This window comes from Mchenga conophoros, linkage group LG15, assembly GCF_057382185.1.
Source record: "Mchenga conophoros isolate Kocher_MC1m ecotype Shallow Benthic linkage group LG15, M_conophoros_male_GT1.1, whole genome shotgun sequence".
Taxonomy (NCBI): Eukaryota; Metazoa; Chordata; class Actinopteri; order Cichliformes; family Cichlidae; genus Mchenga; species Mchenga conophoros.
In genome coordinates this window covers 28,286,770-28,299,490 of record NC_140540.1, presented here as the reverse complement: position 1 = coordinate 28,299,490, position 12,721 = coordinate 28,286,770, and the positions used below count along the sequence as shown (strand labels likewise).

Sequence of the window (12,721 nt, the reverse complement as noted above, 5' to 3'; positions counted from 1 at the left end):
GTTGATGTGCATGGCAGGCCGTCTTCGACTTCGACTGCGCCTTGGCGTAGCACTCCTTGTTGTTTTATCTTTGGTTTTATGTTCACTAGGTGACTGTACGCTAATTACTTATGACAGAGACACGCTCCTGAATCTTCGGTTTTCCTATCCCCAACGACTGGACCTCTGTGGGACCTTGGGCGATGCAATCCCCTTGATGCCCGTTTCCCCCACCAGTGTGACCTACTTACCTTTTTCCACTCTGCGTAAGAAACGCTTCAGGAAACGGGGTAGAAGGAGTGGCGTTCGCTTCCGCTTCAAGGCTTATCTTAGAGCCATGGCTACGGATTACCCTTTTACAAGCCGTGAGCTTTCACGTTTCATCCACTATTCCAGGAGCCGCTCCGCGGTTAAACTGTTGAGTCATCGTTGGATCTGACTTGCTGGCCTTCAAACCTACCCTGCCTGCCCAGTGGCTTGCCTCCCTGTTCGGTCCTGGATAACGTCGCTCGGTCGTGGTGTTCAACATAACAACCTCAGCACTCTGCGACGGGCCACCGCTAATGACCTAGCTCCTCGGACTCGGATGGCTTTATTTAACGTCAGGTCTCTCTCGAATAAGGCTTTTCTCTTAAATGACTTTTTCCTCACCACGGGACTGGACGTTCTATTTCTGACAGAGACGTGGACTTCTCTGGGTGAGTTCATCCCCTTCTCTGAGCTTCTCCCTCCTGACTGTGCTTTTTTTTTTTTTAGCTCACCAAGGCTCACTGGCAGAGGTGGCGGCTTAGCCTCGGTTTTTAAAAACAAACATGAAGCTCGGCTGCTATCCTCCCCCATCTACTCTAGCTTTGAAGGTCAGTTATTGGAGCTGACTGGCTCTCGGACTACTCTGTGTGTTGTGGTTTATCGTCCGCCTAAATACCACAAGATGTTTATTTCTGAATTTACTGACTTTTTGGGATCCATTCTTTTTAAATATGGCTTTGTTATTATTTCTGGTGATTTTAATATACATGTCTGCTGTATGGATGACCAATTGGCCAAAGATTTTCTTGCATTGACTAACTCTTTTAATCTTACTCAGTGGGTGAATGAACCAACCCATGTTAAAGGCCATACCCTTGATTTGGTCTTTACATATGGCGTGGATATATGCATTAAGGATATTAGAAATACTGGTCTTTCCGACCACTCCCCGGTTATCTTCGATGTTAACCTAGGTAATATCGGATTACACCTTGAGGCTCCTCTTTGCCCTTGCGTACTGTTAATGCTGATACTGTGGTGAATTTCTCTGCTTCTTTTGTGAATTCTGCATCTATTACGTCAGATTGTCTTACCCCTCATACGGTTGAGAATTTTGCCAATACCCTGTTAACTACATGTTCCTCCATCCTCGACATTGTTGCACCTATTAAAATGAAGCGCCCCAGAACTTATTCACAATGCTGGTTAAGCGACTCTGTTCGCGCTCTACGACGTGTGTGTCGGCGTGATGAGAGGAGGTGGAGGAAAGATAAACTCCAGGCATCTTACGACATCCTACGTATTAGCTGAAGTTTCAAACTGCTGCCAAAATGGCTAAAGCAGCTTTCCTTTCAAAAATTATCTCTACCAATGGTAACAATCCTCGAATTTTATTTAAAATTTTTAACTCTGTGGTTAACACCTGCCCCACTATGCCGCTACCGTGCTCCCCGGTTCCTTGCGAACAATTTTTTAATTATTTTTTAGATAAAGTTTCATCTCTTAAATCTGCTCTTCCTTTAATGACAGGCCCTGCATTTATCCCTGACTGTTCCTCTACCTTCCATCAGTTTGAACCCGTTTCACTCCCTACTCTTAAGCGTCTAGTTGAACAACTGAACAATACTAATCCCGTATATGATGTTCTTCCATCTCGTATAGTTAAGGACTGTTTCAGTGCAATTGGACCTAGTATATTGTCCCTTTTGAACTCTTCTTTGCTTTCCGGCTGCGTACCATCAGCCTTTAAACATGCTATAATTCAGCCTGTTCTTAAAAAAAGGAACCTCGATTATAATGATTATGCGAACTATAGGCCGATTTCCAAGCTTCCGTTCTTGGCCAAACTTCTTGAGAAGATAGTTTTGCTTCAACTCCAGGCCTACCTGGATGAGAATAGCATTAATGATAAATTCCAATCGGCCTTCAAACCACATCATAGCACTGAGTCAGCGCTGCTCCGAGTTCTTAATGACCTTCTATTAATGGCCGATAATGGATGCTCCTCGGTCCTAGTGCTATTGGATCTATTGTCGGCATTTGATATGGTTGATCATAACATCCTATTGGCGAGACTTGAGCACACTGTAGGTAGGGCTGCTCGATTATGGCAAAAATGATAATCACGATTATTTTCACTGAAATTGAGATCGCGATTATTTGACGATATTTATTTAACCCTTTAAGACCTACTATAGAACCAAGTCCGCCAGAGCTTATATTATTTTTTTTTACATGCTGTAGTGCCGTTTGTGGGAGCATTTCAATTTGCTATGCAACTGTTATAGCCCATATTTTAATAATATGTATGCATTAAGTCCATAGTAACTACATTAATTGCAAAAAAGTGCAATAAACTACAAAAAAATTGAAAATCGGTTTTGTTTTTTACATGTATTTCTACTTGGAGAAATTTAAGAGGTTTATCCCTCAAAACTTTAAATACAAAAAAGTTGCAAAAAAAAGTTTACAACAACAGGAAATTTATTTTGAGTGTCTTCATAGTTTTATTTTGGAGATACACCAATTTTTATATACTGCAGGAAAAACGAAAAAACAATCCTATGATGCAAATTTGCAAAGAAAACAGCATGTGCATCAAAATAAACTATTTCCAGCAGTGCAATTTGAGTTCTAAGCATCCCAGCAACTATTCAGAAAGGTCAAACATGACCAGTATAGGCTTTTAAGGCCTACAAGTAAAAAACTACAATTTCCGCGAAAATGACGTCACTTCCGGTTTCGGCCAGGAAATGGCGGACATGCGACAGTTCCCGCTGACGTCTGTTTCACTGTGGGAAGTGTTACGAACAGCTGATAGGAACGGCAAAGCGTGTTTCTGGAATATTGTGTTTTTGTTCCTGCAAGAGCTTTTTATGCAGTTTTTGCAAAGCTTTATGTGGAAGGAAACTGTGACCGAGGACAAGCTGATGCCTTTGTAACTTCGAGACTGGATTACTGCAATTCACTCTATTTTGGTCTCCACTCTGCCCTCCTTCATAGATTACAGACAGTCCAAAATGCTGCTGCACGCATTCTAACCAAAACTAGGAAGTTTGCCCACATTACTCCCGTCCTAGCTGATTTGCACTGGTTGCCTGTGAAATACCGTATCCAATTTAAAATTCTGCTGTTTACTTTTAAAATCACTAACAACATAGCACCGAGCTATCTTAAGGAACTCCTAAGCTCATATGTTCCTACTAGGGCTTTAAGATCATCCTCACAGTTACTGTTGGTGCAGCCTAGATCTCGGCTGAAGTCTAGAGGTGATCGAGCGTTTGCTCTGGCTGCACCAGAGTTATGGAACAACTTTCCGATTGGCATCCGGGCGTCTGACTCTATTCAATCTTGCTTTTTCTACCGGTTAAATGCTGGCCTTGTTTGCAGTGATTTATTCTATTAATTTTGCTATTATGCTTTTATTTGCGCTGTGCATGTCATATCACCATTGTGTTTTGATGGCATAGTTATATTATGCTATAGTTATGTGCTATAGTTATACTTTTTCTATTGGTGGCTTTTTCCTGTGAACATAATTTTACACTTTTAATTTTTGTTTTTATGACTTTGATTATACTTGTGTTAATTTGTTTTATGTTAAGCACTTTGGCATGCCGTTGGTTTTTAAATGTGCTCTATAAATAAAGATTGTTGTTGTTGTTGTTGGCATCATCCAGCACCACAGGCCCTGGTGTGCTGATGATGGCCTGACAGGAAGCACTGTCCCTGATGTAAAGTATATGGTCTCAGCCAACAACAGTGGCCCTGCTGAAATGTGGATGGTATCATCGAGTAGCACAGGCCCTGGTGTAATGTGGATGGAATCATCCAACAGTACAGTCCCTGTGTGGTGAAGATCGCCTCAAAGGAAGCACTGTCCCAGATGTAAAGTGTATGGCCTCAGCCAACCACAATGGCCCTGGTGAAATATGGATGGTATTGGCCAGCACAACAGGCCATGTTGTAATGTGAATGTCCTCACCAGTAGACCAGGCCCTTGTGTACTGTGGATCGCATCAGCCAGCAACACAAGCCCTGGTGAAATGTGGATGGTATCAACGAGTAGCACAGGCCCTGGTATAATGTGGATGGCCTCATCCAGCAACACCACAGGCCCTGGTGAAATGTGGTTGTTTTCGGCCAGCAACACAGGCCTTTGGGCAATTTGGATGGCTAGCAGCACAGGCCCTGGTCTGGTGAAGATGGCCTCAAAGGAATCACTGGCCCTGGTGTATTTTCGATGTCATCAGCAAGCAGCACAGACCCTGGTCTAGTGTTGTATTGTGGATGGCATCAGCCATCAACACAGGCCCTCGTGAAATATAGGTGGCCTCAGCCAGCAACACAGTTCCTGGTCTAATGTTAATGTCCTCAGCCAACACCATTGGCCCTGGTGTGATGTGGATGGTATTGGCTAGCACCACAGGCCCTTGTATAACATGAATGGCCTCATCCAAAAACACTGGCCCTGGTGAAATGTGGATGGTATTGGCCAGCACCACAGGCCCTGGTGTGATGTGAATGTCCTCAGCCAGTAGCACAGGCCCTAGTGTGGTGAAGATGGCCTCACAGGAAGCACTGTCCCTTGTGTAATGTGTATGGCCTCAGCCAACAACACAGGCCCTGGTGAAATGTGGATTATATTGGCCACCACCACAGGCCCTGGTGTAATGTGAATATCCTCAGCCAGTAGTAAAGGCCCTTGTGTTTTGTGGAACGCATCAGCCAGCAACACAATCCCTGGTGAAATGTGGATGGCCTAATCCAGCACCACAGGCCCTGGTTTGGTGATGATTGCCACACAGGAAGCACAGGCCATGGTGTAATGTGGATGGCCTCAGACAGCAGCCAAGCCCTGGTGAAATGTAGATGGCCACAGCCGGCAACATGCGCTCTGGTGAAATGTAGTCTGTCTCAGCCAGTAGCACAGGCCCTGTTGTGGTGAAGATGGCCTCACAGGAAGCACTGTCCCTGGTGTAATGTGTATTTCCTCAGGCAACAACACTGGCCCTGGTGAAATGTGGATGGTATTAGCCAGCACCACAGGCCCTGGTGTAATGTGAATGTCCTCAGCCAGTAGCACAAGCCCTTGTGTATTGTGGATCGCATCAGCCAGCAACACAAGCCCTGGCGAAATGTGGATGGTTTGGGCCTGCACCACAGGCCCTGGTTTAATGTGGATGGCATCAACGAATAGCGCAGGCCCTTGTGTAATTTGGATCACATCAGCCAGCAACACAGGCTCTGGTGAAATGTAGATGACCTCAGACAGCAGCGCAGGCCCTGCTGTCGTGAAGTTGGCCTCAGAGGGAGCACTAGCCCTGGTGCAATGTGGATGGTCTAAGCCAGCAATACAGGCCCTGGTGTGGTGACGATAGCCTCACAGGGAGCACATGCCGTGGTATAATGTGGATGGCCTCAGCCAGTAGCACAGGTCCTGTTGTAATGTGGATGGCCTCATCTACCAACACTGGCCTAGGTGAAATGTGGATGGTAATGGCCAGAACCACAGACCTTGGTGTAATGTGGATGGCCTTAGCCAACACCACTGGCCCTGGTGAAATGTGGATGACATCGGCAAGGACCAATGGCTCTGATGTAATGTGGATGGTTTCAGCCAACAGAACAGTCCCTGTTGTGGTGAAGATGGCCTCACAGGAAGCACTGTCCCTGGTGTAATGTGGATGGCCTCATCTACCAACGCTGGCCCTGGTGAAATGTCGGTGGTATTGGCCAGAACCACAGGCCCTGGTGTAATGTAGATGGCATCAGCAGGTAGCACAGGCCCAACGACTGGACCTCTGTGGTATTGTGAATGGCATCAGCCAGCAACACCACTGGCCCTTGTCAAATGTGGATCGTTTCGGCCAGCAACACAGGCCCTGCTGTAATGTGAATGGCCTCATCCAACAACACTGGCCCTGGTGAAATGTGGATGGCATTGGCCAGCACCACAGGCCCTGGTGTAATGTGGATGGCATCAACGAGTAACACAGGTCCTGGTGTAATGTGGTCGGCCTCACTCAGCACCCCACGCCCTGGTGTGGTGATGATGGCCTCAGCCAAAAGCACTGTCCCTGGTGTAATGTGTATGGCCTCAGCCAACAACAGTGGCCCTGGTGAAATGTGCATGATATTGGTCAGCACCACAGGCCCTGGTGTAATGTGTATGGCCTCATCCAAAAGCACACTCCCTGGTGTGGTGAAGATGGCCTCTGTCATGAGGCTGAACTGAGGGTGACACTGGAGACTGAACTGAGGGTGACTCTGGAGACTGAGCTGACAGTGATACTGGTGACTCTGGAGACTGAGCTGAGAGTGGCTGCGGGGTAGCTAACCAAGCTGAGAGTGGCTGCGGGGTAGCTAACCGAGCTGAGAGTGGTTGCGGGGCGGCTAACCGAGCTGAGAGTGGCTGCGGGGCGGCTAACCGAGCTGAAAGTGGCTGCGGGGCGGCTAACCGAGCTGAGGGAGGCTGCGGGGCGGCTAACCGAGCTAACCGAGCTGAGGGAGGCTGCGGGGCAGGTGACACTGGGAGCTGAGCTACTGGAGACACAGGTGACACTGGTGTACTGGGGTGAAGGCAGCGAGGATGCAGTTTCTCTCTTAAGGGAGGATCGAATGATTTAGTGATAAATCTTGATGGGAAAGGATGCTGATGCTGAGAATACCAGGCAGCGAGGGCTTCCAGGAGGATAGCTGACCCTTCCTTGCCTGGACCGCCCATGCCAAACAGTTCGAAGCAAATCCTGGCCCTCAGAGCTGTTATTAGTTGTTTTAATCTTTTAATGTCAAAAAAAACAGCTGTGCAGAGGGTGGAAGACAAAAAGTTGTCAAAAAAGACCACCTGAATGAGTCTCTTGGGGGTGTCCTCAGCGTGGATTACGCCCCGGCAGTAATTCTACAACTGCGCGAGATACTGAGACTGAGTCCGCAGGATCCATTTGATGGTTGCGTCGTTCTGTCATGGTTGGCTGTGTGGCAGGCGGGCAAGCAGGAGTGGTGGATCCAAAATGCAGGACTCAGACACAGAAGTTCAACTTAAAGCGCAGCTTTATTGCTGGAAACCCTCTTACTAACTAAAGGCATCAAAAGACAAACAAAAACGCTGGTGGACTAAAACACTGAAGCAGAAAACACTGAACTGGAAACAAAACACTGGCAACACGGAGGCAAAACACACAGCTTGTTGAGGGTACGACGCAACACTGACTCAGAGAAACACAGGGTCTAAATACACTGGGAAGTAACGAGGAGAATGAGACACAGAAGGAGAGCACAGCTGGGGGAAATTAGAACTGACGAGACAAGCAAAGCAGGACACATTCACATAAGTCACGGACCTTCAAAGTAAAACAGGAAGGATCACACAGAGATGCGAACTTGACACCGTGGAGACAGCAACTAAGAAACATAGAGACATAAACCATAAGGCAGAGGACTCTAAGAACCAATAGACACGGAGGGGAACGCAAACATGCAGACACAGACTTACAGAACAGAGGGGACACAGAGAAACGAGAAGGGCAAAGGATCGAAACTAGAAATCATAGAATAACTCACACCAAGTACAATAATACAAAAATCACAAAGAACTAAAATGCTGGGTTAGGAGACCCAGGACCCTGACAGTACCCTCCCCCCAAGGGCTGGCTCCCGACAGCCCAACACAAGAAAACGAAAAAAAAAAACCCCGAAAACCGCCCAAAACAGAAAACCACCCGACCAGGGCGGGCAGCGGGGGTCCAGGAAGGAGGGCACGAAACAAAAACACCGAAGCACAAGAAAGCCCCAAAACAAAACACGCGTCCAAAAAGAACAGTTCAGGGGGCCGGCCAGGGGGCCGACAGCACAGGAGTCCAAACAGGGCCAGGGGGCCGACAGCACAGGAGTCCAAACAGTTCAGGGGGCCGACACAGTTCGGGAGGCCGGCCGTGCGGAAGGCAACGGCGGCCACTCAGGCGACGAGGGTCCAGGGGCCGGCCGTGCGGACGGCAATGGTGGCCACTCAGGCGAAGGCGGTCCGGGGGCCGCCCACGACGGCAATGGTGCCCAGCCAGTGGCCTAGCCAGCGGTCTAGAAAACGGCCGTTTAGCTCCAGACCGAAATGAGGCCGGGCCAGGCGAGGCTGAAGGCACGGAGGCTGGGCCAGGCGAGGATGATGATGAAGCTGCAGCAGGCGAGGATGATGAGGAAGCTGCTGCTGGCGGCTGGACGGGCTCCTCGGGCCCCCCAGCTGACGAGGCAGGAAGCTGGACGGGCTCCTCGGGCCCCCCAGCGGAGACAGGAGACAAAGGCCGGAGCGGTCCCTCGGACCCTCCAGCGGAAACAGGAAACGAAGGCCGGAGCGGTCCCTCGGACCCTCCAGCGGAGACAGGAGACGAAGGCCGGAGCGGTCCCTCAGACCCTCCAGCGGAAACAGGAAACGAAGGCCGGAGCGGTCCCTCAGACCCTCCAGCGGAAACAGGAAACGAAGGCCGGAGCGGTCCCTCGGACCCTCCAGCGGAGACAGGAGACGAAGGCCGGAGCGGTCCCTCGGGTGGCTGCTTAAACTCCAGGGGTCCAGAATCAGCTGAGGACTGGGACCTAGCCTCTGGGAAAGCCTTGGAGCGGCAAACTGTGCCAAAGGCAGCTGAACTACGAAAAGCACCTTGAGGTAAAATTATACTTTCTCCCTGCATGGAGCGAGTGTGTGAGACCACTATTACTGGAGCCAGAGCTACGGGTAGCGGGGGCACTGGAGCTACTGGGGCCTGCGCTACGGGCGGCACTGGAGCTACTGGGGCCTGCACTACGGGCGGCACTGGAGCTACTGGGGCCTGCGCTACAGGCGGCACTGGAGCTATGGGGGCATGCGCTACGGGCGGCACTGGAGGCTCTGGAAACTGAACTGAAAGGGACACGGGTGACACTGGAGACTGAACTGAGGGTGACTCTGGAGACTGAACTGAGGGTGACTCTGGAGACTGAGCTGAGAGTGGCTGCGGGGTAGCTAACCGAGCTGAGAGTGGCTGCGGGGTAGCTAACCGAGCTGAGAGTGGCTGCGGGGTAGCTAACCGAGCTGAGAGTGGCTGCGGGGTAGCTAACCGAGCTGAGAGTGGCTGCGGGGTAGCTAACCGAGCTGAGAGTGGCTGCGGGGTAGCTAACCGAGCTGAGAGTGGCTGCGGGGTAGCTAACCGAGCTGAGAGTGGCTGCGGGGTAGCTAACCGAGCTGAGAGTGGCGGCTAACCGAGCTGAGAGTGGCTGCGGGGCGGCTAACCGAGCTGAGAGTGGCTGCGGGGCGGCTAACCGAGCTGAGAGTGGCTGCGGGGCAGGTGACACTGGGAGCTGAGCTACTGGAGACACAGGTGACACTGGTGTACTGGGGTGAAGGCAGCGAGGATGCAGTTTCTCTCTTAAGGGAGGATCGAATGATTTAGTGATAAATCTTGATGGGAAAGGATGCTGATGCTGAGAATACCAGGCAGCGAGGGCTTCCAGGAGGGTAGCTGACCCTTCCTTGCCTGGACCACCCATGCCAAACAGTTCGAAGCAAATCCTGGCCCTCAGAGCTGTTATTAGTTGTTTTAATCTTTTAATGTCCAAAAAACCAGCTGTGCAGAGGGTGGAAGACAAAAAGTTGTCGAAAAAGACCACCTGAATGAGTCTCTTGGGGGTGTCCTCAGCGTGGATTACGCCCCGGCAGTAATTCCACAACTGCGCGAGATACTGAGACTGTGAGTCCGCAGGATCCATTTGATGGTTGCATCGTTCTGTCATGGTTGGCTGTGTGGCAGGAGTGGTGGATCCAAAATGCAGGACTCAGACACAGAAGTTCAACTTAAAGCGCAGCTTTATTGCTGGAAACCCTCTTACTAACTAAAGGCATCAAAAGACAAAGAAAAACGCTGGTGGACTAAAACACTGAAGCAGAAACCACTGAACTGGAAACAAAACACTGAACTGGAACTGGAAACAAAACACTGGCAACACGGAGGCAAAACACACAGCCTGTTGAGGGTACGACGCAACACTGACTCAGAGAAACACAGGGTCTAAATACACTGGGAAGTAATGAGGAGAATGAGACACAGAAGGAGAGCACAGCTGGGGGAAATTAGAACTGACGAGACAAGCAAAGCAGGACACATTCACATAAGTCACGGACCTTCAAAGTAAAACAGGAAGGATCACACAGAGACGCAAACTTGACACCGTGGAGACAGCAACTAAGAAACAGAGACATAAACCATAAGGCAGAGGACTCTAAGAACCGATAGACATGGAGGGGAACGCAAACATGCAGACATAGACTTACAGAACAGAGGGGACACAGAGAAACGAGAAGGGCAAGGGATCGAAACTAGAAACTATAGAATAACTCACACCAAGTACAATAATACAAAAATCACAAAGAACTAAAATGCTGGGTCAGGAGACCCAGGACCCTGACAGCCTCACAGGAAGCACTGTCCCTGGTGTAATGTGTATGGCCTTGTGATGTAGCATAACTTAAGCAGCAAGGAAGGTGTCATGGTTCTGGGTCGTGTGACCCAGTGTGTTATGTTTAGCCTATTTTGATGTTTATGGTTTGTTTAGGTTCTCTAAGGTAGCCCAGCCATTTGTATATATTACCCTTGCATTAAGTCTCCCTTGCCCTTCGTGTGTTTATGTCTGTGTGTCTTGTACTGTCAAGTTCATGCTGTCAGTTATGTCATCTCCCCTGTACTAAGTTTCCCTGGGTCATGAATCCTGTCTGCGTGGTTATGTTTAGTTCTTGTCATGTCTAATTTCCATGTTTCCTGTTTTACTTTGTAAGTCTGTATTCATTGTCAGTGTATTCAGTTGCACCCTCCTGTCCTGTCGTTAGGTTCATGTGTGTCAGCTGTGATCCCATGTGTGGCCACTTCCCCTGATCATCCCTCATGTGTATTTAGTCTCTGTGTTTCATGTAGTCTGCGTCGCGTCGTCTGTGTTATCTCCCCTACCCCTTGTCATAGTTTCCCAGCCTTAACTAGTCCTAGTTTGTACTTTGTTTAGCCATAGTTTTCCCAGTCTATGTTCAGGTTTTCCCTCAGTTGCTTTGCTGCCTTGTTCCTTAAGTTTTCGGCCCTAAATAAAGGCTCGCCTTCTGTTAAGTCCGGTTTTGTGTCCTCACCTCTGTTTGCTAGTGATGGGACGTTCTGTATCGAGGCGTGTGTCGAGTAATGGAGGGGGCGTTTCCGCGAAGCGCGTATCGAGGCTTGCTTCATTTATGGGAGGAGCTGAAAATGATGACGTCCGAAGCCTCGCTGCCCGGCTGTACCACGTGACTGGTTCATGAAGTGGTTCGAACTTTGCCGCGAGATATGACAGCGATATAAACCCCTCAGACTTCATTCAAAAATGTGGGTGTTTGATGGAGAGTTGCGGTTAGTGAGAGTTTGGAGACCGTATGGAGGTTTATGAGAGTGAGGAAAGTCAGGAGAGAATGGAGCCAGCTAAGAAGAGGAGGATGTCCTCCCCTGTGTGGGAACATTTTGATCTTATTCCTCCCAACAAGGTATGTAAATTTCTACAGAAGATGTATTTTCGTGATACTGATGGTGCAATACAATTTATGTTGAGCTGTCTTGACTTTTGTACAAGGTGAAGTGTTTGCTATGTGCCAGGGAGCTGGGATATAACAGCAACACCTCATCCATGCTTAGGCACTACAGAGCTTTGCATGAGAATAAGGGGGACACCGATCGTGGAGCAAGACCAGGTGAGCCATCAAATGCAATGATAATATAGCATGCAGTAATGTTACTAAATGATATAACAATATTATACAACTGTTATAAGTTACGTGTGTGATATTTATATTTGTGCTTTATCTTTATTGTCTTTCCTCAGGAGAACAATCTCAAATAGATGAAGACCTGGTCAGCATGGTGATTGAGGACTCCCAGCCATTTAGCATTGTGGAGGACAAAGGATTCAAAAGATTTGTTAAATCATTAAATCCTAGCTATGTTCTCCCCACTAAAAAGGTCATAAAAGCAGTGAAAATTTAGTTTTTACAGAATAAAATGTGAACAGGCAGGACTGAGGCTCAAAGCCTCAGTGTGTAGCTGTCCATACCTCAACGTTACAAAAGCACAACCACTGTCCACACCCCAACCACACCTCACCTCACAGTAAATGATCATTTCCATTTCAAGCATTTCCAAATAATCATTTCCCATACTGCCACTATAAATATACACAGTATACACTACAATATACATGTTTTACACACTCCTTTTGTTGTTGACATTTACAGGCTGTGTGCAAAATGCCACACTCTTCAAATTCATGCCAGCTATTATTTTTACGTCCAGTAGGTGTCCTGCTAGAGCAAATGAAGCTTCATGAAGCTTCGCGTTGGGGTGAACCAATTGGATGAAAAGCTTCAGTGCTTCATCTGCCCATCACTACTGTTTGCTCTTGGGTCCTCCACTCACTCCACACGGTCTGCCACGGCGGTCCGTGACAGAAGGTGATAAGTAAA

The 12,721-nt window shown here is 48.6% G+C and overlaps 1 protein-coding gene across 1 annotated transcript; it reads left to right on the top strand.

The window, feature by feature from the left end:
* Positions 1–11,523: 11,523 nt before the first annotated feature.
* LOC146558591 (uncharacterized) lies at positions 11,524–12,418 on the top strand. Its single transcript, XM_085247990.1, has 3 exons — positions 11,524–11,749; positions 11,836–11,953; positions 12,085–12,418. Exons 1-3 carry the CDS (start codon positions 11,642–11,644, stop codon positions 12,243–12,245), a joined length of 387 nt encoding a protein of 128 aa, XP_085104116.1. The 5' UTR covers positions 11,524–11,641; the 3' UTR covers positions 12,246–12,418.
* Positions 12,419–12,721: the final 303 nt, after the last annotated feature.